This window comes from Cyprinodon tularosa, unplaced genomic scaffold, assembly GCF_016077235.1.
Source record: "Cyprinodon tularosa strain WSP-4 unplaced genomic scaffold, ASM1607723v1 ctg452, whole genome shotgun sequence".
Taxonomy (NCBI): domain Eukaryota; kingdom Metazoa; phylum Chordata; class Actinopteri; order Cyprinodontiformes; family Cyprinodontidae; genus Cyprinodon; species Cyprinodon tularosa.
The window spans coordinates 163,459-188,638 of record NW_024039177.1 but is presented as its reverse complement, the minus strand read 5'-3'; the positions used below and the strand labels follow the sequence as shown (position 1 = coordinate 188,638).

At 39.2% G+C, this 25,180-nt stretch overlaps 2 protein-coding genes across 2 annotated transcripts; both read left to right on the top strand.

Annotated features, from left to right (window-relative positions):
- Window positions 1-1,299: 1,299 nt before the first annotated feature.
- cunh15orf40 (chromosome unknown C15orf40 homolog) lies at window positions 1,300-6,652 on the top strand. Its single transcript, XM_038300641.1, has 4 exons — window positions 1,300-1,351; window positions 5,472-5,595; window positions 5,676-5,803; window positions 6,086-6,652. The coding sequence occupies exons 1-4, from the start codon at window positions 1,346-1,348 to the stop codon at window positions 6,173-6,175; spliced, it is 348 nt and encodes a 115-aa protein (XP_038156569.1). The 5' UTR covers window positions 1,300-1,345; the 3' UTR covers window positions 6,176-6,652.
- A 15,003-nt stretch (window positions 6,653-21,655) lies between these two features.
- Window positions 21,656-24,882, top strand: cart2 (cocaine- and amphetamine-regulated transcript 2). Its single transcript, XM_038300663.1, has 3 exons — window positions 21,656-21,871; window positions 22,539-22,622; window positions 24,656-24,882. Exons 1-3 carry the CDS (start codon window positions 21,752-21,754, stop codon window positions 24,761-24,763), a joined length of 312 nt encoding a protein of 103 aa, XP_038156591.1. The 5' UTR covers window positions 21,656-21,751; the 3' UTR covers window positions 24,764-24,882.
- The last annotated feature ends 298 nt before the right edge of the window (window positions 24,883-25,180 follow it).

The following is a 25,180-nucleotide window of genomic DNA, read 5'->3' as shown; positions in this document are numbered from 1 at the left end:
CTGGAGCTGGCTGACATGTTTCCCCGGTTCGGTGTTGGTTTGGCAGGTTGTTGTTTCCAGATTCGGTTCGTTCCTTCATTCATTAATCCTGCATCTCATTCGGTGTTGGTGTCGGGCTGCTCCCCCCGGTCCGTTCGGCAGTTCTCCAGAACCGGAGCCATGCCCCGGAAGCAGAAGGAGGTTAGTCTGGATTTTCCTCACTGTTGGTCAAAACAGAGATTTTTACTTATTCCTGTTCAGTTTAGCTCGAACCTGTACAGAGGAAGGACCAGTGGTTCTGGTCTGATACTGGCTTAATTCTTTTTAAAGGGTTTTTGCTTTTCTGCATTTGACAAATAGGAAAAGCTTTGTAGCTTTATTGTGCATTTAAATAGACCAGCTGCACCGAAATATTTAATCTAACAGTTAAAATGTATACATTTGGCGTCATAAAAGCGTCCCTGCACATTTCTGGAACAATATTCTAGGTGGTTTTACATCATTGGTGGTTTAAAGGAATAGTACACCCAAAACATGATTAGCCTTCATTTTCTATTCACCCCCATGCTGAACAACACTCTGGAGTACTTTTTTGATATCTCAAATGCATCTGGAGATCTGGGAGGCTTCTTGCTGTCTGCTGACATTCAAATAATGGAGGTCTATGGTGCCCGAGATAGAAAGGTCCATAAAAGTCCACAAAAAACGTGTCAATATTCCTCCATACTGCTCGTCCAATGTATTCCAAGTGTCCTGAGTGGGTAGCATCTAGAATTTACTCGAAACGAAGTAATTTAGAATGTTTTTAGAGCATAAACAGTAGTGTATAGGATTTCCTAAAAGCGCGTTCACGAGTCTACGGAAACCGCGGCAGACCAAACCAGATGAAAGTGCGCATTCAGCGTCTGCTCTGCCGATAATGCAAGCGTAGAAGAAGAAATGTGCTGTTTACCTGTGCAAAGAAAGAAACAACGAAAGAAAAATGTCTGAGGACTTCAGTGTTGAGGAAGAGCATGAGTTCTTTGCCGAGCTGAATGCGCACTTTCATCCGGTTTGGTCTGCCGCGGTTTCCGTAGACTCGTGAACGCGCTTTTAGGAAGTCCTATACACTACTGTTTATGCTCTAAAAACATTCTAAATGACTTCGTTTCGAGTAAATTCTGGATGCTACCCACTCAGGACACTTGGAATACATTGGACGAGCAGTATGGAGGAATATTGACACGTTTTTTGTGGACTTTTATGGACCTTTCTGCCTCGGGCACCATAGACCTCCATTATTTGAATGTCAGCAGACAGCAAGAAGCCTCCCAGATCTCCAGATGCATTTGAGATATCAAAAAAGTACTCCAGAGTGTTGTTCAGCATGGGGGTGAGTAGAAAATGAAGGCTAATCATGTTTTGGGTGTACTATTCCTTTAATCTACCTAGTCATGGTAGATGAAGCCTCATGAGGCATTGAACCGTTTGGCCAAATTGCTTCAACAGTTCATGAAGCTTCATTTGAACATGGCTCCACCTACTGGTGGAAAACAGAATTACAGTTTCTTAATGTACTTATTTTTTTTTACGATTACAGTTCCTTTGTAGGACGGAGTTTTTAGGGCCAGGCTTGAGATTTTTTTTTTTATTTCGAGATCAAAGACGTAGAATAACAAGAATAAAGTCGAAGGAACCAGCAACGTGGAACTGCACAGGGAGAGTATTTATGGGAGAATGAACATAGACAGGACTAATGAGCTGATTGGGAGCAGTTGTAAACAGAGGCTTCTAGAAGGAGCCAGGGAAAAGGAGACCAACACCAGAAGGGAAAGCAAAGAAAAACCTTGGAGCTCAAACATATCCAGAAAAGACCAATAAAGCTAGAAAACAAAGAAAAACATGGATCAACGTGAAACTGAAAACTCTCAGAAAACTTAACAGAACCAAGACTGTGACAACCGTTAATATAAATATCAGTGTATATTAGTTATTTTGTGTTCTAAATAAATAGAAGAGCAATCAATAAACATATGTTTGAGCACATTTTTGGAAAATACAATCCCTATTGAAAGCATTTGTGTTGAGTAACTGTAATTCCATCCTCAACCACCCTTAAAGTGTCCCCACCATCGTAACTAAAGTTGGAGGTGGGTTGAAACATGGTCATCTGAATGAAGTCACACAGGGCAACCACTGCCTGTGCACCAGGAGCAGACGAGTCACAGATCAGAGGCCTTTATAGATGAATTTTGGATGCTGATTGGCTTTCATGGAGGTGTAGTCCAAAGCTGATTGGTTGTGTCGCAGGTGGATGAAGGAGAGCAATCAGTTTCTTCAGTTGAACTTCCACCTAGACTCCTTTACAATTTAACGTACTACATAATGTCTGTATTTCACCACGCATTTACAGTAAAACTAAAAAATGGTTTCTGCCCAATCTCCCCAAATGGTACGTACAACCATCAGCAAGACATCAAGTTAGCAGTTGCCACTAGATCCACTAAGTTACTCACTTTGAGGTGTTCCAGACTCACTGGTAAAGCAAACTCATCTAATGATGGCAATGAAAACTGTCATGTAGAGGTGGGTCGGACTCAAAGCCTCTCTATCTTCATATGGACGTTACTGATCCTGCACTTTCTTGGTTTGATAAAACTGGGATATTATATTGACGGAAGAATGGAAATTTCTCTGCAAAAATGGAAGAAACCATTAAAGGATGTGGAGGATCTACTTCACATACAGGTGTTTTTAGTGCTGCTAATGTTGGGGGTTATTCTCCCTGTCTCCTTCGCCATGTTAAGGACCAGCTATGTTTGTTTGAATGTGCTGTTAAATCTTCACTAAGCATCCTTAAAAAAATATTTAAAAAAAAACAAACAAAACAGTAAAAATGTTGAGATGCTTAAAGTTATAAAATATTCAAGTAAAAATGGAAAAACCAACCAATTTGGTTGTTGATGCTGTTTGTAACTTTGTTTGAAGTTGAAAATTTCTACCATAACTTGAATGGAATTGGTTTTGATTATTAAACTTTTTCAATAAAATTTTGTTTATAATTAAAATTATGTTTAATGCTAAATAAAAAAACAAATTGATTACTAAATTAATCAATAGGTAGAGCCCTAGATAGAAACGGTGATGATTGTGAAGTCTGCCTGCTACTGGGAGGAAGGATCTGTGATGATGCTCCTTTGTGTGTTTAGGATGCAGCATTTAGTGAGTGCAGCAGCTTCATGCATGGGGTTGGAAACTTTATCCAAGTTATTTTTAGCTGACTCCTTCGGTCTCTCAGCACCTGCTTGGGTGGAGGGGACATCCTACGTTGGCTAAAGATGGGACGAACCGAGCTAAGCGAGGAGAAGCTAATGTCCACTGCACTACAATTACGCTAGCTAAAACAGTATGAGAAGATAAAGTACTTTACACTGATCTAAGTGAAGCTAAAAAAGAAATACTCCAGCTAACAAGTTGGGATGTAGGCAGGAATAAAGGGCTAAAATAAACTAAGCTTAGACAAATACCATTAAGATAAGCTAAGCTACACACAGACAAGGCAGGCAAGTTAAAGTTAATCTAAAGTTAATATGATATAAAAGCTAATAAACAGTAAAATATAGGAGAGAATATAAAAAGCAAGAATAGAGTGATACAGTTGTAGCCATTAAAAATTTCTTTTCTTGATGGGTCCTTGGCTGGTCCCTTAAAATTACTTTTTACATATCAATCTTTGTACTTAAATATTCTTTCTGTCATGATTTGTGGGCATTAAGATCTAAAGAGAAGCATAATCTCCTGGTCAGACCATAATTCAGTGAAAGGGTGGAGTCTAGGGCTGCAACAACGAATTGATAAAATCGATAAAAATCGATATTTAAAAGCATTGGCAACGAATTTCATAATCGATTAGTTGTGTCGCACGATTAATGCGTCATCCGTCGCCGTCGTAAACACTGCCACTCGATTGAAACGCGGAAAGAAAAAAAAATACGGCAGAGCGAGCCAGCTCTGCAGCTGAGCAAAGGCTGTTTTCAAAAGGCAGAAACGTCAACTGTTCTAATGACCGATACCGCAAACGCAAGCTGCGTCTCAATTCGCAGATAGCCTGTGCTTTGTAAAGCAAAAAAAGTCGTACCATGCAACTTTTGTAAAAACAAATTAACATGGCACGGAAGCACCACTGTTATGATGCAGCACCTGAAAAAGAAACACGTTGGAGCCTTCGATGGCAGTGAAGAGAGCTGATCAGCAGGATGAGTAACCATGTTTGTTTAATTTTAAAGTGGGGAAACGTAAAGTTAGTTTCTCAGGTAGCTCATCTGATGCTTTCCTTACCGTGTTAGTAGGTTACAGACAGTGATAAGGTTGGCTACTTATTTTACTTTTAATTTCATTTGAATTAGCTTAAGCAGCGTTTATATTTACTTTATAAATAAATGAACTTGCAAATTATGAGGGCAAGGCTTTTAAAGTTTAAATCTTCTGGCAAAGATAAAGAAAAGAAGATCCTGCAATTTATGGAAGTAAAGCAGAATAAAATCCAGCAAGATCAGTAATATGTCAATTAATTATATGCCACATTCCCATGTAAATATCTGTGTTTTTTAGCACCCCTAGTTCTCTCATTTTTATTCCAAATACAATTTATAATTTGAATCACAGGGCTATTTTTATCTCTATGGTTCAGTATTTTCTCAAGTAGCAACTTTAACTGCTGTACTTTCCTGTCTTAAAAGGCAGAACTCTTCTAGTCTAAAAAAACTCATTTGTTGAAATGGGGGGGCCTATTGTTTGAACCCCTTAGGGGCTTTTAAAAACAAAAATGCCTGTTTTTTTTTGCGCTTTAAGAAACAAAGTACCCTATATTTTGTGGATGTACAGCTACATTTCTCATGTAAGTTTGCGTAGTTTTAACAAACATTTATTTTTCATATTGCACCAGTACAGTTAATGAGCAACCTGTACTTATGTGCTTGTTTGTTCTGTCTAAAATGTTTATTTTGGAATAAAGAGGTTAATATAAAAAATATTTTTTGTCCGATTCATCGATGAATCGAAAAAATAATCAGCCGATTCATCGATTTTTAAAATAATCGGTAGTTGCAGCCCTAGTGGAGTCATGGTAAAAAAAAAAAATATGCCATTTTGAATGGCTGCTTCTGTACACTTAGCCAGACAAGCTGAGAAAAGTCAAATTAGCAGAGCTATTCAATGGCTAGCAAGGATAAAGCAAGTTCATCTTTGCTCTGGGAGGCCTAAACCAGCTACCAACACTACTATAAGATGAGCTAGGATAGGATAGTGTAAACTTTGGTAAGTGAAGGTTTGCCAGAGAAGGAGACGTACTAAAATTATTCGAAATTTATATGAAGAACTTTAACTGAGGTGCAGGAGATCTTGGTCATTTTAACGACTCTTTTTTAATAAGACAACCCGATCACACACTGAACCACCATCAACCATAAGACTAAAGGTCAGAAACCTTTATGACGTCTGTTCTGTAAACACAGGTGAAAGCAGCTAAAGGGCAAACAGCAGAGGCTCCATCTTCCGGTCCGGTAACCAGAGACAAGAGTGGAGCCGTAGCCATCACAGTTCACGCCAAGCCGGGCTCCAAACACAGTGGCATCACAGGTCGGCCCGCCGCCGCTCCGTCCCCGCCTCTGTGGGTCCACCTGAGGGACCGCTCACATCTCCCTCTGCTGCTCTTACAGATGTGTGTGCTGAGGCTGTGGGCGTTTCCATCGCAGCGCCACCTACAGATGGAGAAGCGAACGCTGAGCTCGTCCGCTACCTTGCAGAAGTTCTGGCGCTGAAGAAAAGCCAGATTTCACTGGACAAGGTTTTTTAAACTCTTTAAAACTTTTGCATTCGGTTTTAATTAATCTTTTTTTGGAACTAGTACTTGAAAGATTATAAACCATGAAGAAAAGATGAGTTCATCTTTTTAAAATAACAGATCAGACTGTTATCCAAATAGTTTTTAGTGAGAAGATGTTTAAGCCACAATTATTGTCTCATCATTCAACAAACTCTTTCCTCCTTTAAAATCTTTAAACTCTGTGAATTTTACTCTTTTTTTTTACTTTGATCTTTCCTCTTGTCTCCATTCTGCTCCCTTTAGGGTTCTAGATCCAGAGACAAAGTCATAAGAGTGGACTCCTGTTTGGATCCAGAGGAGGTGCTAAGGAGGCTCAGACAGGCTGCCGGCTGATCGGCAAAGAGCAGATGGAAGCAGGACTGGATGGAGGAAGGGTTTCAGATAGGTTCTCCTCCATCAGCGGCGCCAGTAATGGATGCGTAGAACTTCTGACTGTCCTCATCTTCTCCACCTCCCATTCTCAAATGGACTCGTCCTAAGTTGGAGGAACACAGATGAGCTTAGAAACAGGAAGTGATGACACCAGAGGAAAGTTTTCCAAAGGTCTCCTTCGTGTTAAATGTATTGGTTCAAGAACAGAATTATCATCAGATGATCCATAACAGCCTCAAACCCTGAAGCACAGACCAGTGCTGGCTTTTAGATAATCACTGGGTTTCTGTTTTTTAACGGAGACCCAGTTCTGTTGTGACATTTTAACCTCATTCTATCTTTGAGGCTTTAAAAACAAACCCTGAAGAGGCAGAACGTTGGTGCTTCAAACTAAAACACGTTTTGGTTTTTTTATGAAATACTGAACTCTAATAAAAGTAACAGATTCTCTTTGAGAAGCTGCTGAATGTTATTTCCTGTTATAATAATTTTCTGTTATCCTCTGAAAGGTAAGATGGAAATGCTGCTGCTGCATGTCAGGGGATTGGACAGACAGGCATTCCTCAGACGCTGCCTTTAGCAGGTTGGGGGCAAAATCTAAGAATGAATTAGATTCAGAAGGTCACAGCCCTGCAGATGGTGTCAGCTTGGGGATTCAGACTGATGGAAAACTGTCGGACTAATCGTCGGAGCTGCGTTCAGCTTAGAAATCATGCGGATGAGTTGGATAGGAAAGCTGTAGGTTCCAAGGTGTTATGGGTCTACGCTGGAGTAGTGGATAACCTCCACTTCTTTAAACAGGAGTGTCAAAATGGTGGTCCAGCTGCCACTTTTAATAATTGAAATGATTTTATGACTATGCACAACATGACATAACTAATGAAGCAATATTATTGTAAAGTAAATTAATGTAAATTTCTCCAATTAGTGAGATCAAAAGAGAATTATTATTAAATATACACTCACGGCCACTTTATTAGGTACCCAATGCTAGTAACGGGTTGGACTCCCTTTTGCCTTCAGAACTGCCTCAATTCTTCGTGGCATAGATTCAACAAGATGCTTGAAGCATTCCTCAGGGAGTTTGGTCCATATTGACATGATGGCATCACACAGTTGCCGCAGATTTGTCGGCTGCACATCCATGATGCATATCTTCCGTTCCACCACATCCCAAAGATGCTCTATTGGATTGAGATCTGGTGACTGTGGAGGCCATTTGAGTACAGTGAACTCATTGTCATGTTCAAGAAACCAGATGATTCCAGCTTTATGACATGGCGCATTATCCTGCTGAAAGTACCCATCAGAAGTTGGGTAAATTGTGGTCATAAAGGGATGGACATGGTCAGCAACAATACTCAGGTAGGCTGTGGCGTTGCAACGATGCTCAATTGGTACCAAGGGGCCCAAAGAGTGCCAAGAAAATATTCCCCACACCATGACACCACCACCACCAGCCTGAACCGTTGATACAAGGCAGGATGGATCCATGCTTTCATGTTGTAGACGCCAAATTCTGACCCTACCATCCGAATGTCGCAGCAGAAATCGAGACTCATCAGACCAGGCAACGTTTTTCCAATCTTCTATTGTCTAATTTCGATGAGCTTGTGCAAATTGTAGCCTCAGTTTCCTGTTCTTAGCTGAAAGGAGTGGCACCCGGTGTGGTCTTCTGCTGCTGTAGCCCATCTGCCTCAAAGTTCCACGTACTGTGCGTTCAGAGATGCTCTTCTGCCCACCTTGGTTGTAACGGGTGGTTATTTGAATCACTGTTGCCCTTCTATCAGCTCGAACCAGTCTGGCCATTCTCCTCTGACCTCTGGCATCAACAAGGCATTTCCGCCCACAGAACTGCCGCTCACTGGATATTTTTTCTTTTTCGGACCATTCTCTGTAAACCCTAGAGATGGTTGTGCGTGAAAATCCCAGTAGATCAGCAGTTTCTGAAATACTCAGACCAGCCCTTCTGGCACCAACAATCATGCCACGTTCAAAGTCACTCAAATCACCTTTCTTCCCCATACTGATGCTCGGTTTGAACTGCAGGAGATTGTCTTGACCATGTCTACATGCCTAAATGCACTGAGTTGCCGCCATGTGATTGGCTGCTTAGAAATTAAGTGTTAACAAGCAGTTGGACAGCTGTACCTAATAAAGTGGCCGGTGAGTGTACAAGGTCATTGAATCAGTCAGATCTGTTTTCATTTAGAAGCCTGCAATGGTCCTAAGATCCAGCAGGTGGCAGTATAGAGCAGTGCAGTACCAAAACTATAATACAGTTTGTGTCAAATGATAAATGACTAAATAAAATCAGAACAGGGCTGTGATGTGTTAACATTTTAAACATGATGCTGTAACAGGTTTTTAAAGGTAAAGTTCTAAAAATAAATGTCCAGCCTTAAACAGCAGCTTGGGGTAAATTGAATCCCTACGCTGTCATGCACACAATAACAGTCAAATGGACCTCCAGCCTGTTTCAGTTTACATTAATATGATGCTTCACTGTAAATCAGAGTCTCCAGATTCTCTCTTCTTCCATAACAGCGAGTTTGAACTTCAGAAAATGAATGCAAGTTAAGTCTAAATGTGCTTTAGAGGAGTTTTTGATATTGCAGCTTCTGATAACTGATATTTTCCTTCAGGGGAACCGGAGACGTGTCGCATAAAAGGGGGAAGAGTTTAGAAATGATTGATGCAGCATAAACGTAACATATCAACTCGACTGTGTTGAAGCTGAGAGCCGTACAGAGCCCAGCATGTCTTATTTAGAAGTGAGCCTTTTTCAGTCTGTATCCCTGGCTAAGTGACTGCAGAGATGATCCATGGTCAGCAGCAGTATTTGAGGAGCTTCTGAGCTCATAAGCCTCTGAATCCTGTAAATTTGGGAGGAAAAATGTTTGTTCAGTTATTTGAAGCTTAACGCAGCGTCTGAAACCTCCGTCAGCCTGACAGCCGCAAGCGTAAAGCTGCTGATCCTGGATCAGCAACGAGACATACTCTGAGGTGGTTCTTATGCAATCCTGCTGATTCCTAACTGAGCAGAAAGTTTGTTTCGTATCAGCATGAAGTCTGCAGGCTTTTGATTCTCAGTCCTTATCTGCTTGGCCTTTCATGTCCCTCTCTCTGAAGCCTTTTAGTTTGAACAGGAACAATTTGAGCCTCATTACAGTTTCACTAATTCACAGCTCTGCTCTGATTCTGAGGCTGATGACTGATGCTGATCAGAGGTCCTGGATGAGGAGGCGTTCAAGTCCTTGGAAACCCCAGGAGCCGTTATGGGGGCCAAAATTAAACACCCTCACATATCAGTGTCTGTTTCATCTGATGTACATTTCTCTCTAACTTTTTTTAAACTCTTATGCAAGTGCAGACTATTAAATGAACACATTCATTATATGACTTCTTTAAATTATTCAAAGAATTAATTTTTCATACAAACTGGTTACATTTTTTTCCATAGGTTATTTCTTCATATCTAGAATCACATTTAGTTGTAAATGAATTTAAATGTTTTGGGACTTAATCATTGTTTATTCCCCTCAAAATATGTGAATTATAAACTTGAATTCAGTTTGTTTATATAGGACTAACTGATGATATTACAAAAGATGAGCAGATCCAGTTCATATCTAAACACAAAGAATCCAGTTTGCTCCTAATTTATTTCAGTTCATTCTTTTACATTTTCACATTCACACCCAGTTAGACACAGTCAAATTCAACTGATTTGTGCAAACGTGCGACAACAAAGGAGAGGATAAACAGAACAGAGCTCAGTGTGACTCTTGGAGCCTTAAGCCACAATATTAATTTTGGACACTGATGAACAAAGTCCAGGCTGGTTTCCTTTTAAAATTGATTGAGGAAGATTCAGTTTTGCAGCCTAATCCTATAGCAGCATAACTACATAAATAGCTGAGGATAACCTGGCCCACTTGCACCTCCAAAGCTCTGGAATGACCTGCCTCAGCACATTCAGCAGACCTCTTCTACAGGTCCTTCTCAAAATATCAGCATATTGTTCATTATTTTCCATAATGTAATGATAAAACTTGAACATTGATATATTTTAGATTCATTGTGCACTAACTGAAATATTTCAGGTCTTTTATTATACGGATGATTTTGGCATACAGCTCATGAAAACCCAAATTCCTATCTCACAAAATTAGCATAATTCATCCAACCAATAAAAGAAAAGTGTTCTTAATACAAAAAAAGTCAACCTTCAAATAATTATGTACAGTTATAAACTCAATACATGGTGCGGAATCCCTTTGCAGAAATGACAGCTTCAATGCGGCGTGGCATGGAGGCAATCAGCCTGTGTCTCTGCTGAGGTGTTATGGAGGCCCAGGATGCTTCCATAGCGTTTAGCCTTTAGCTCATCCACAGTGTTCGGTCTTGCTTCTCTCAACTTTCTCTTCATAATATCCCACAGATTCTGTTTGGGGTTCAGGTCAGGAGAGTTGGCAGGCCAATGAGCACAGTGATATCATGGTCAGTAAATCATTTACCAGTGGTTTTAGCACTGTGAGCAGGTGCCAGGTCGTGCTGAAAAATGAAATCTTCATCTCCATAAAGCTTTTCAGCAGATGGAAGCATGAAGTGCAACAAAATCTCCTGATAGCTGCATTGAACAGCCCTTGATAAAACACAGCGGACCAACACCAGCAGCTGACATGGCACCCCAGACCATCAGTGACTCTGGGTACCTGATACTGGACTTCTGGCATTTTGGCATTTCCTTCTCCCCAGTCTTCCTCCAGACTCTGGCAGCTTGATTTCCAAATGACGTACAAAACTGAGCAACAGTCCAGTCCTGCTTCTCTGTAGCCCAGGTCAGGAGCCTCTGCCGCTGTTTCTGCTTCAAAAGTGGTTTGATCTGGGGAATGCGGTACCTGTATCCCATTTCCTGCACACGCCTGTGCACGGCGGCTCTGGATGTTTCTACTCCAGACTCAGTCCACTGCTTCCACAGCTCCCCCAAGGTCTGGAATCAGCCCTTCTCTACAATCTGCCTCAGGGTCCAGTCAACTCTTCTCGCTTTTTCTGCCACACTTTTTCCTTCCCACTGAGGTGCCTTGATGCAGCTCTCTGGGTACAGCCTACTGGTTCAGAAATATCTTTCTGGGTCATAGCCCCTTTCTTGAAGGGGTCAATGATGGCCTTCTGGACAGCAGTCAGGTCGGCAGTCTGACCCATGATTGGGTTTTGAGGGATGAACCAGGCTGGGAGTTTTAAAGGCCTCAGGAATCTTTTGCAGGTGTTTAGAGTTAATTTGTTGAATCAGATGATTAGGTGCATAGCTCCTTTAGAGACCTTTTTCATCATATGCTAATTTAGTTAGATAGGAATGTTGTGTTTTCATGAGCTGTATGCCAAAATAATCCTTATTAAGACAATAAAAGACCTGAAATATTTCAGTTAGTGCGCAATGAATCTAAAATATATGAAAGTTCAAGTTTTATCACTGCATTATGGAAAATAATGAACTTTATTATAATATGCTAATATATTGAGAAGGACCTGCAGTTTTCCTAGATGTTTATGTTACTTTAAACTTTGATACAGCTTACTGATTTCCTGAAGGTTATTGGTTACTTTCCTATGACGTAGAAAGTATTTCACAAATCTCCAATCTAGTGGTTACTTTCCTGAAACCTGCAGCTTTCTGTGCAATTTTTTAAAAACTACTGTAATATAAGGTGACTTGTATCAGTGTGCAACCCAGAACCTACGGGTCAGAACTTCTGGAAGGCTTCAATAGATTATTATAGATTACTTAACAAATTAAATGTATTAAATGAATTTTCTCAGCAAAGGAAATTAACCAGAAAGTTCCAGAACCCAGAAAGTCCAGCAAAGTGTGCCGGAGTGTTTCTGGGTCATAAAATGTGTCCTGAAGGATCCAAATGTCAGATCCTGAATTCTTCAGCTCTCCTCTCATCCCAGCATTTAGTTTAATTGTCTAATGAATCACCGCCTGCTGAGAGCGAAACAGAACAAACTTCAGAGTTTATTCACCAAAAAGCTCTGAATCCCTAATGTAAGCAGGGCCCAGCTGGGTCCACTTGGAGAGTTGTTATAATCCTCCTCTGACCTATAACTTAATCGCAATATGCTAATATTTTTAGAAGGACCTGTAATTTTCTAAGATGAAGTCAACATGTTTACTTTTCCAAATCCTATTTTATCAGTCAAATAATTTCCGTTTACCTAATAGTGCAGATTCACAACTTTACAAAGTTTTACTAAAGTATTTTTCTATGGAAACCATCCCATCAGATGTTGTGATAAAACAAACACTGCATTATTGCAATCCATCCCATCAGGTGTTCTCAGAAAATCTTGAGGCATTGTTCTTTCAGCCTTTGATTGGTCATTGTGGTCAAATGCATCAATTAAATGATAATGAGAGGTTATTAACTCTCCGTGCTGATAGGACTGAGTAGAGCGATGGATAATGGTTTATAACTAGGTTAGAATGAATCTGAGTATATGATGAGGATTATAATTATTGTGCTGGCGCTCCGTTCATTTCCAGTGATTTCTGTTGTTTTTATGTTACCATAAAGCACATGGTTAGTTCAAAAACAAAGTAAACCTTCATTTCTATGGGGCAGCGAACTTCTAACATTCCAGCTTCTCCTCCTGAATCCAGAGGAATTGTGAGAAAGGAATAAGTCTTCATTGATTCTTTTGTTATGTGTTTTATTTCCTGTCGGAAAAAAATTGCAGGTTTTACTCCTGACTTTTCCCAGCTAAACATTCAGCTTTGTAAAACAGTTCGGGTCTACAGCATGGTGGCTTTATGCATTACTTTATCCAGGTACCATGATATTGTATTGAGCTCCAGTCTGTTAGGTACCTATGTTCCTGATCTAAAGCTCTCTTGGCTCCTTCACATTTTTGGACTATTTCCTATGTGAAAGCTGTTCTAGTAACCTCTCAACCACTTCTGCAGACAGGCAGCTGTTTGGCTGAAGCCATGTTTCCTGTCATCCATCTATTTTCCGTCACGCTTATCCCAAGCAGGGTCACGAGGGATGCTGGTTCCTATCTCCAAGTATCTTCGGGTGAGAGCCAGCGTACACCCTAGACAGGTCACCAGTCCATCGCATGGCAACACAGAGACAAACAGGATAAACAACCATTCACACACACCTAAGGATCATTTAGAGAAGCCAATTGACCTAACAGTCATGTTTTTGGACTGTGGGAGGAAGCCAGAGTACCCAGAGAGAACCTACGCATGCACAGGGAGAACATGCAAACTCCATGCAGAAAGCCCCCGGGCCAGGAATCGAACCCACAACCTTCTTGCTGCAAGACAGCAGTGCTACCCATTGCGCAGCCATGTTTCCTGTCAATCAGCTTCATAGGCTTTCTCTGGACTGCTGACTTATTTGCAGAACTTTAATTTATCCATTCAGAGCATTTTACTTCAATAGACTTTTCAATTCCATCCTAAAACTGTAGGGGGCTGGCTTAGCAAACACCAACATACAAAGACTCAATTTGGGACCGAATAAAAATCATTCATTCAAAATCATAAAAAAAAAAAGAAAACTAGTTTCACTTGGGATAACAATACTTATAGGGCCGGATCTATCAAAGGTTTGCGTGTATAAAAACGTGAGCTATTTCACTGCGCACGCTAAAAAATGTACAAACTGATCTATCAACAGCGTGCTAAAAGGATTTGGTCTTTAAAACGTGCTAAATAGCGCCTCTTATCCATTTAGTACTTTTTCTGCAATGAATATGCAATATGGGGCGTTTACACGCAAAAGTGCGTCTTGTGGGAGGAGAACATGTAAATATATTAATTTAGCACTCGCAAAGTGATTTATTAAACCTGAAAGCAATTTTGCTAACGGTATCTGACTCTATATTTAACACGTTTCAAAAGAAGGTGCAAATGGTCTGTATGTGTAATTGCGCACACATGGCAGCGGTTATTGTCGCAAGAAGGAGACATCGAAATGAAGCAGAGAACGCATTTTTTCACTCCGTGTGAATATTTTTGGAATGAACGAGGAAACGATCATCAAAACATATCGTTTATCCAGCATTGCCATTTTGAAGCTGTTGGGGGAACTCCGAATGGATTTGGAGCCAGCCACAAGGAGGACCCACGCAATACCAGATATCACTAAACTCCTTGCAACAGTGGATCTCCCAATCTCGTTTTTCAGAAGTGCTGTCCGACGTTCTAAATGCCATGATGTCGCCCTGACGCCCTACGGGAGAACCCCGACCTCCCCCCCGCGCCTGTGGAGCAACATGCCAATGCTGCGGGGATGCGTAAGCGCAGTCATCTTATCCATAGTCACTTCTTGTGAGCCATTTGGTATGTGCATTTTTCTACAGGCCAATACAAAACACCTGTTTGTTTGCTTTTTTTTACTGCAGTGAAGTAGAAATTCAGCCACATACCACCTTAGGGAATAAAGGTTGCCAAAGTTTATTTATATATATATATATATATATATTTTTTTTTTTTTTTGGAGGGGGTGGGGGTGTCACTGTAAGATTAAAATTTCTTAATGCACTAGTTTGCACAAACTACAAACTACTTTGCCGCAAACCACAAAACGCGCAAAACCATCATTTAAATAGGGCGTCTCCAACAGTTTTGCACCTGCCACCAGTTACGCAATCACTCTTGTTAAATCACCCGCAAACCATGGTTCAGCCCCTCGCGGAAAATTCCAGTTTGCGAGCGCAAATTATTGCACGCAAAATTGGATCTTGATAAATCCGGCCCATAGTTGTCTTCTACTTATCCTGACTGAGCTCCTCACCCTCTCTCTTAAGGCTGATTTATACTCAGAAACCAGGTCGTCTGCGTGCGTTGCAGTGACCCAAATGTGCCGCCGCCCCCTCGGCAGACACTCTGCTGCACCTCTCCAAAATTGCAGGTGACCACAGACAGGAGGCCTCTGATTGGTCAAATCTACATCCGCTCTACACTATGTATATTTCCTGTTTGGTACCTTACCGGCTTGTTTTGTTTTGTATGACCGCCATTGTGGAAAACGACTGGTGAAGATGGACCAGCTAGAAGAGCGAGGTGCACGAGAACGCTGGGACCCTTTTTCCACCTGCTCTTTTTTGCCCTCATGTAACTCAGTTGTCGAACACATTTGCCCCCACTTCCTCACCACCTCGATCGTATCTAGACCCACAGCTAGTTCGTGATTGTCCCTCTTGCGATGTGAGGGGGTCTTGCGTCACCATCAGTTTGGGGTTTCTTGGCCTGGAAGACGTTGCAGACCCCTGCATTAGAGGGAGCACATAACTCCCATCCTGGCCTCCCTCCATTCGCTCTCTGTGCATTTTAGAGTTCATTTTAAGATTATTTTATTCGTTTTTAAGTCTTTAAATGGCTTTGCTGTTGTGCACAACCCATGTACGGAGGCCAACGTGGCCCGACCTGGGTTTGAATCCGACCTGAGGTCCTTTTTTTGGCCATCGGTGTATTTGACTTTGAAATCCCTGCCGTAAGCAATTCTGTTGTATTTTTATCTTCTATAATTTCATATAGTAAGAATTATACAGGAAGTCAAAACAGTTAGAATAATGTGTTAAAATATTATAAATAATATAAAATATTAGAAATTATATATTTCTGGTGATATATTTCAGTAGGTTTAGTAAATGAATTTTCCACTAGGTGAGGGGTGATTAGGGTAAAACATTAATGTTTGAACAAAAGTATTAGGAAGCAGATTTTCCTTAATGAAAAAAAGTGTTATCTCTTTTTATTTACATATTTATGGTGTCAATGCAGAATTCCAGGTTCGTATCCTCTTTTTCTGTCGACTTCCAGGCATTGATTCCTGACAGATAACAGAAAGACTTTGCATCCCTTCTTTTAACATCTCGCCTGTGAATTTCTCAGATAAATGCATAACTGAGCTTTTTTGGGGAAGAAGACGGAAACCAAACCAATAAGCTTATATTATTTGCATTATGAGTCCTATCGAAGAGGTATTTTGTCACTTTGTGCCAGACTTTTCTTTTTCCCTCAGGAGCAAATTGTCATCATGCTGTGTGACAGTGATGGATGAGGTGTGATCCACTGAGTGACACATCTCCCCAGTCTCTGGTTTGTTTACAATTTGAGAAAGGAGGATTTTTGGATGCAGCTCGTCTGACTGTCAGAAGGGTTTAAGAATCTTTTGGCTGAAAGGCAGCAACAGTAATACCTTCATCCCTGCAAACTGATGGTAAATAAACGGAAGTGCAACCACTTTTCTAACACCATTTCAAAGTTTCTTATACAAGAAGGAAATGGAACATGCTTGTCAGTGTTTTGTTGAGGTTTTGAGGACCCGAATGCAGAGGCAGGGAGGCAGAGGTGAGTGTTTGGAGATTTAATTGAATGTTCACAAGCAACAGAGGCAGGAATCCAAAAATCCAACATAAAAATGTAAAACAAACCAGAACCATGGAGACATCAGGGAAACCAAGCACAAGGAGCCGGGGAAAGATGAGGAACCAGCACTGAGGAACTGCACAGGGAGAGTATTTATGGCTGACTGAACAAAGGCAGGACTAACAAGATGATTGGGAGCAGGTGTGAGTAGAGGCTTCCAGAAGGAGCTAGGGAAAAGGAGACCAACTCTCAAAGGGGAACAAAGAAAAACCTAAGAACTCAAATACATCCAGAAAACACAACAAAATAGGAATTAAACCAATAAAACTAGAAAACAAAGAAAAATATGAATCAACGTGAAAATGAAAACTGAAAGAAAACTTAACAGAACCAAGACTGTGACAATGTTGTTATGGTTTTATTCAACTAACTACCATTGATTAAAAAACTCCCACTGCACGGGGTGTTTGACTGATGAAACATTGTCCAACTCAAACTTGGACACCTCATTACTGTCTCTTTTGATGTTTTATTGGCAGAGCATTCACACATGTAGTACATGTAAAATATTCTCACATTCCCTGCTGCTGTTTTTGTTTTCTTGTGTCAGTTCCATCAACATCCTCCTGCAGCAGCATTACAATTCAATTCAATTCAGTTTATTTCTATAGCTCCAATTCACAACACATGTAATCTCAACTCACTTTACAGTTCACCAGATCATCCAGTCAAATGTATTCAAAGTTTTCCTTTAAAGGAAAACCAGTTGATTGCATCGACTCATTGTCTCGAATGCAATCCCTCACACTAAGCATGCTTGTAGTGACAGTGGAGAGGAAAAACTCCCTTTTAACAGGAAGAAACCTCCAAAACGTTGGGTTTTCTTTAAAAGCCACCCACAAACCTCTGAATAACATTCCTTCATCCTACTTCAATATTGTTTGATTCTGTCTTTCATTTATATTGAATAAACTTTTTCTTCCACTGCACTATTTTTCTTTTCAATTCATTAGGTTTTATTTTTTTTTATTGGACCTGTTGTGTCTTATTTCTAATAATTTTACAGAAAACAGCAATGAGCGGGAGATGTCTCAGAATTGTTTTCACATTTGTTGTGATGTTATTTCTAAGGGTATACGTAATTCCAAAATATATCATGAGATACATAAATGTGCTGGTGCCATGAAAATGATAAAGCTTATAGTTAGAGTGGCTCAGGTTATCCTGAGCTATCTCTATACTTATGCTGCTATAGGCTTAGACTGCTGGAGGACATAGCGACCCCTATTTCATCATTCTGCTTCATTCTCTCTCTATTCTCGTACTCTGCAGAATCTATTAGTTCGATGTCTAACGTTCTGCTCTCTCTGCTTTTCCTCATAGTCGCTTTGCCTCGTCTGTTCCTGTTTGGCTGTGACTCCATCCTGGAGAGAAATATCAGCTGTGCTGCTTCCATCAACACCCTTGTTTATAGATGCTGAAGATCGGCCTGTTTTCCAGTGTAGTCCTGTTTCTCTGGAGGTTTCTTCATGTTAAAAGGGAGTTTTTCCTCTCCACTGTCGCTACAAGCATGCTTAGTGTAAGGGATTGCATTTGAGTCAATAAGTCGATACAATCAACTGGTTTTCCTTAGACAGAAAACTTTGAATCAATCTGACTGGATGATCTGATGAACTGTAAAGTGTCTTGAGATGACATGTGTTGTGAATTGGCGCTATAGAAATAAACTGAATGGAATTGAAAAAACTAGATGTAAGATTTATCTAATAGGCTTACATGATTCACTTTTTAAATATACTATTATATCACAAAAGACCTCATTGAAAAAATAATACATATAAACAGATAAATAAGTCAGTTCTTATTTTTTAAACTAAAAATTAATACAATTATTTCACTTTATATTTATAAATATGAAGTATTGGGATCTTTGGGGTGACATAGTGAAGGGAACCCCTGCATAAACTCATTAGAATGATCATTTATCATCATAGTAACCAGGTAAATCTCATCACATATCTACAGTGCAGACACAAAACAGTTTTAGTCTGAATTGTATTTATAATAAATAGTCCACCCATACTCGCAATGTAGATCTTTTCTGTCTGATTCTAAGTAAAAATATTAATATCAAATAGAAACTGTAGATGGTAGAATCAACGGTGGCAGGAGCTAATGAGGGACAACCAGCTCATCCCAACCATATCTGCTCATGTGACAGACTGCTGCACCCTAAATGCACCAGATAGCATTATCACATATCCTTCCTTCCAGCAGCTGTAAGACTTTATAACCACTGTTCCCAACAACCTCAATAAGTTGTTACATTCATGCTGATTTTGCTCACTTTCTACCTTAGTCAGTTAAATAACATGCTGCTGTCATTTTGCACATCTCTGATGTTGCTGCTATTTTAAGATATTCATTAATGTAAAATAGTCCACAGCTGTATGTTGGTTATTTATTCTCCAGGTATTTACAGTATTTATATTGTTAAAAAAAAATTAAAGTACAATATTTTTTTGTTTATTTTTTTAACTCTTCACTATTATGTTGTTCTTATACAGTTTTCTAAGGTTCACACTTGTGTGGCTATTTTTATAGTCTAATTAACTTTTTGCTGCTGTAAACACCAGATTTTCCCCATTGTGGGACAATAAAGGGATTCTCTATTCTATTCATGGGACACAAAGTATTTATTTTAAACATAATGCCCTTAAAGGAAGTCGCTTAATATGTATTTATGTGTAGCATATTCATAAAAAGTTAGACTTTGGCTTATAAGTACGTTTTTTTTTGTTTTGTTTTTTTAAATCTGGGTTTGAATTTTAGCTGCTGCTCAAAAAAGTCAATAAAGTGAAATAATCTGTCGGCCTTTTTAATTCAATTCAATTCACTTTAGTGTCAATTCACAACATGTCGTCTCAAGGCACTTTACAGTTCACCAGATCATTCAGTCAAACTGATTCAAAGTTTTCTAAGGAAAACCAGTTGATTGCATCGACTCAATGACTCGAATGCAATCCCTCACACTAAGCATGCTTGTAGCGACAGTGGAGAGGAAAAACTCCCTCTGAAGTTCTTTGAAGATGAGGCCCCCTCACCCACACACACCAAGGGCGTAGGTTTGATTTCAACTTTGGTAGGGACACTATTCTTCAGTTTCATTGGTCCTTTGCAAAAATATGCATGCTCTTTTTTATGCTTAATGTGAGCTTCAGGGCTCATTTTGTTTAAAGAGAACAGCAGCATTTCTTGCTACATTAATACAAATCTTATAAGCACTACATGCACTAGATGCTGTTTATCAATATTTAAAGCATCACTGGCTCTGATGAATGTGGAATAAGGACTTTTTCCACTTTGAAAAGGATTGCATTTAAATTTACCTGCGACTAAGACAGTGTCTGTTTAACCACATATAGTCTATAATATGTGGATTTATCCTGTGTTTTCTTTTGAAGATAGAGAATTGTGCAGAGGTAAAACCCACTCTTATTTTTTTTTCTAATATGCTCTCTCTGGATCATGCAAAATAATACATTCAAGGGACAGCAAATAAATGTATTGTATTTACATGTGCACTGGAACTAGAAGAGGAACTGACACTGAGCATTTAAAATATTAATATTAGAAGTTGTACATCTGGGCTGTGGTTACTCTGTGTAGCTAATTCCATGTATTTTATCTATGGCTGAAACAATCATATTAACAAATTATTTAAATAATCGTGAACTAATTTAGTAATTGATTAATCGTAAACTGGAGTATAGGGCCACTAAAATATGCCTTTAGCCGACAGAGCGACCCACTTAGAGCAGGAATTATAACCAAGATTGTAAAAAAATATGTAAACATTTTGCATTTTAGAAGTAAAAAAAAAAAAGTTTTTGTCTGTCAATATTCTCCATCCAGAACTCCTCCAAAGGAGACGTTTAAACGTTTCTGTTTCACCTGGTTTCATTTCTTAAAAGATCTTCTTTAAGGAGCCTTTGGCTATCTGATTAAAAGATAAAATAAAAGAAATCATAACGTTGTTAACTTACATTTCTCAAGTTCCACAAATCAAAAAACTCTCTCCTGCTTCTTTACAGAACTCCAATCAGAAGCTTTCGCCTGTTTTAGCGTAGATAATAAGTTTTTTAATTTGGACTAGTTTCGTAGCCCAATATTAATTTATTTTAGCGTCTTTTTTTTTTGCGCTCCAAGCACCCGCGCGCGCGCACATACAGACTAGAAAACACGCAATCAGAAAGAGAGAAGGCGGAACTTAAGGCAGAATAATCAGAGAGTTAAACCGCGCAGCACAGTTGATGCGCTGCTATGTGAAAGGGACAGAAAAGAGCAGCAGCTGCAGCTACCAGGCAGAGAAGCTGCGAGAGGAAAAGAAGCAGCTGCTGTATAGTAAATTATAAACATGTTGTTCACATCCAATTATTGGTAGTTACAAATGGGTCCGTCCAAAATTTTGGTAGGGACATGTCCCTATGGTCCCTATGCAAACCTACGCCCATGACACACACAGTGGACAAATAAACCAAACAAAAACCCAGCTGTGAAATTAAACAATCTGTGTTTTTAATGAATTAAACTGTTTGTTGTTTGAAATGAGAACATAACAGAGGCTTGTTATTACATCAGCTTTAATTGATTCACTATTGTGATTTGGTGGGATGCTTTACTGATGTCAGTAACGGTAGAATAGAAACCCCTCCATAATGACTTTTAGTTCTGCTTATGTTGATGGAGCATTGTGGTGTCACGCGGAGTGGACTCTGCAAACTTTGCAACATCTGAAGGATAAGGTGTGGAGAGCTTTTATTAAAACCTGGATGTTATTTCTCTGCAGCTGTGGAGGCAAAATGAGAAACTGCTGAAATTATTCTGGTTTCTCCTCATTCAACATAAATTTGTTCTATTGGAAACTAAAGTTAATATTGAAGATTATGCGAAAGGGTTTAAAAATATAAGTAAAAAAATGAGAAAAGGTGATAAACTGCCTCTACGTCACACATGTGACGTCGCCTGGAGGGGCTCCAAAGATGCCCCTCGGTGTGAGCGCGCGGCATTCAGTGATGCGCAGAGGACAGTGAAGTCAGCTCTCTGATCTTTACATTTACCCGCAGTTTGGTTGGTTTTTAATCGGCATGTGGGCGCGAGCTGTTTTGTGCGCGGCGCTGCTGTCGGTTCTGTGTCCGACCGGTTCTACGGAAGCCGAGAGGGAGGAGAGAGAAGTGCAGGACAATCGCTACAATTCCAACAGACTGGTGAGCTGAACGAAACCAGGAGCAACAAAAAGTTTATTGTTTTAATATTTTTTTATTTAATGTGCAGCTAAAGGCAAATCTATTGCAATAGTTTTCCTTTAATTACAACATGATTTTGAATAAGAAATAAGGAGAATCTCTTTGAAAATATATTAAATGGCCTTCTCTAATAACAATAAAACTTTTGATTTACATGTTCTTTTTTCTTCTTCACTATTTGCTCTCTCAGATAATCTTTATAAAACGTAAATATTAATCCTATCTCTACTTTTGTTACGTCTGTAAGAAAAAAAACACGGTTTAAAACCTTAAGCTGTTATATGAAAAGACTGGGGCTTAAATGTACATGTATTTCAATTCATTACGCTCAATGTAAACAACAAGATGACAGTAAAAATCTTCTTAATATTGATATCAGTTTGAAAATGTTTCTGGTATATCTTAGTGTAAAAATTAAAAATCTAAAATAAGTGAATATATAAAAAATCTTTATAAAGAGCTACAATGGAAATGCTGATTTTCATCTTTTTAAATGTGTGTGTATATATATATATATATATATATATATATATATATATATATATATATATATATTCTTTACATGCATCTGAATCCTTTTCTCCTCTGAGACCAATATTTCTAATCATAAAGTTAATTTTCTTCTCAGCTCGGAGCGCTGCATGAAGTCCTGGAGAAGCTGCAGACGAAGAGGATCAATCCGTGGGAGAAGAAGTATGGACAGGTCCCCTCTGTGAGTCTGCAGCTCCACTACATAAAACTGAAATATGATCCTAGAGTGGAAAAGCTCAGTTACAACTAGAACATCCTCAGAAAGAGGAGTCATTCTAAGAAAAAAAACATCCCTGCGTAAAAAAACTACATTTAAGGAGATTTTAAAGTCGTATAACCACATGAATATTGAAATAAATAAAGAAAAAATCAACAAATAATAGATGCTACACACCTTTTAGTTTCCAAGAAAGCAGGTCTAGCGTAAACATGCAATTACATCCTTTTACCTGCAGATGGTGCTAAAGCGCCCAGATTACAATTAAAACCCAGAGATTTTAGTTTTTTTTTTTTTTACTTTTTTTGTGTTATACAAAATATCTAGATTTAAAGACAAACATAGCTGCATAGAGTTCATTTCTTCAAGCCAGGATACATAGAAAATATAGTCAGAGGGAGCAACTCTTAATACAAATAGGAAATATACCTATATAACATTGACATGCTATAGAGGGTTGTTCACATAAACATTCAAATACATAAACCAAATAAATAAACAAAAAGAAAATTATGAGATAAAATAAAAGCAATTATAAGAAAGTATAACAGAACGGGAGAATTCAGCTTTTGTTTAGCTGTTTACTTTTTGTGCTTTTCCAGAATCTGATTTTATATATAGCTTAAACTTATTTTAAAAAACAAGTTTTTTTTCATTCATTTCTGAATGAAAAATTAACCAGACATACAATTGTATTAGTGCAGAGCTCCTCATCCTTACTTTGCAATAGACCAAACGTGACATCGTCTCTGGAGATAAAGTTTGGGAATGAAGATAGTCGTTTAATCCATCAATGTAAAGCACACCAAAATGTTTGCACCAGATTGAGCTTTTTATTGTGATTTCCTAAACAGATCAGTCCTTAACCCCTTTACAGGGCAAGTTACTGTTTTTTGATCACTTGCAAACTCCTTACAAATTGAGTCACCATCCCTGCATGACGTCTAGAAGCACAAGATCTATATCCAGCTATTCAGCAAAGATTCTGCTATGTGGCTGTACATCTTATTTTGGCATTTGACCCGTTAGACATAACCCTTCAATGATTTATTTACTGTAAAATTTTACAAGAAAACAGGTGAAAAGCTAAATGAAAAAAGGCAAACTTAAAAAAAATGTGCAACAGCATTAAACCTCAAAGGTTATACTGTTGTTTTCCCTAGTACCGTATATATATTAGAGCAAGTGGGCGTTTATTAACTTGAATGTTCCAAAAGCAATAAGCTCTTATCCTGTCCTCCAATAACACTCTTGGCTTGAAATCTGACTTTCAAAATATTTCACTGAGTGCCCTATAAAGGGTCCAACACAGTATGACGCAACATTGTGACAAATGTTTATACAACTACATCTTTTGACATCAAAATGTGGAGTTAAATATCCAAATCCTACTGTGGTGGATCTTAATCGCTCTGCCGTCAGTTTAAAGTTTTTAGAGGAAATTAAACCACTGGAGTAAAGTGGCATAGCTGAACAGGGAGGTTGTTTGGTTACATCCCACTGTGACAAAAAGCTCCTGTGCTCCTCCTGGTGAAGTAACCCAGGGTCCCCCTGGATCAGAAAGGTGTCTGGATAAATCAGATTCTTCATCTGTTGAGTTAAGAGCTGAATTAGGTCCCCAATTTCAATCTAATGATTCATTTGTATCATTTTCCCATATTAATACTATAAAGAGCTGCAATGCCATTAAAACCAAAGGCTTAAATCTACATATGTCCATTTGATGAAATCAACTAACAGCCACTATATACTGTCATTTAAATTGAAAACGGCCCTAAAGGAGATAGATCATGATTCCCTTCTCTGGATTAGAGGAAATTCCCTCAAATGTCGACTTTTTTTCTAAAGTCCATGTAGTTTCCTCTTGATTGATCCAGAGTTAAAACAGTTTGATGACGTCGATGACATTCGCTCTGAGTGGACTGAAACACGACACTGCGCTCAGATCTGCAGGACGTTCCTCGTTAATTGTGCGATCTTTGTCTTCCTCTGTCCAGTGTGACCTCGGCGAGCACTGCGCCATCAGGAAAGGATCTCGGATTGGGAAGATGTGCGACTGTCCCAGTGGAGCCTTCTGCAACTTCTTCCTGCTGAAGTGCTTATGAGCCAAAACCCAACAACCCAGTACATTTTAAAACTCTGTAAGAAAAAAACATCCAGGTTCTCTGTAAAGAGCCTCAGCTGTGGAATCCACGTTCTGAATTAAAGATGTTTTTGCTCTAAACTGGGAATCTTTTATTTCATAAACTCACCAACAACAAAAAAAATGTATATATATACACTATATTGCCAAAAGTATTTGCTCACCCATCCAAATTATTGGAATCAGGTGTTCCAATCACTTCCATGGCCACAGGTGTATAAATTCAAACACCTAGGCATGCAGACTGTTTTTACAAACATTTGTGAAAGAATGGGTCGCTCTCAGGAGCTCAGTGAATTCCAGCGTGGAACTGTGATAGGATGCCACCTGTGCAACAAATCCAGTCGTGAAATTTCCTCGCTCCTAAATATTCCGCAGT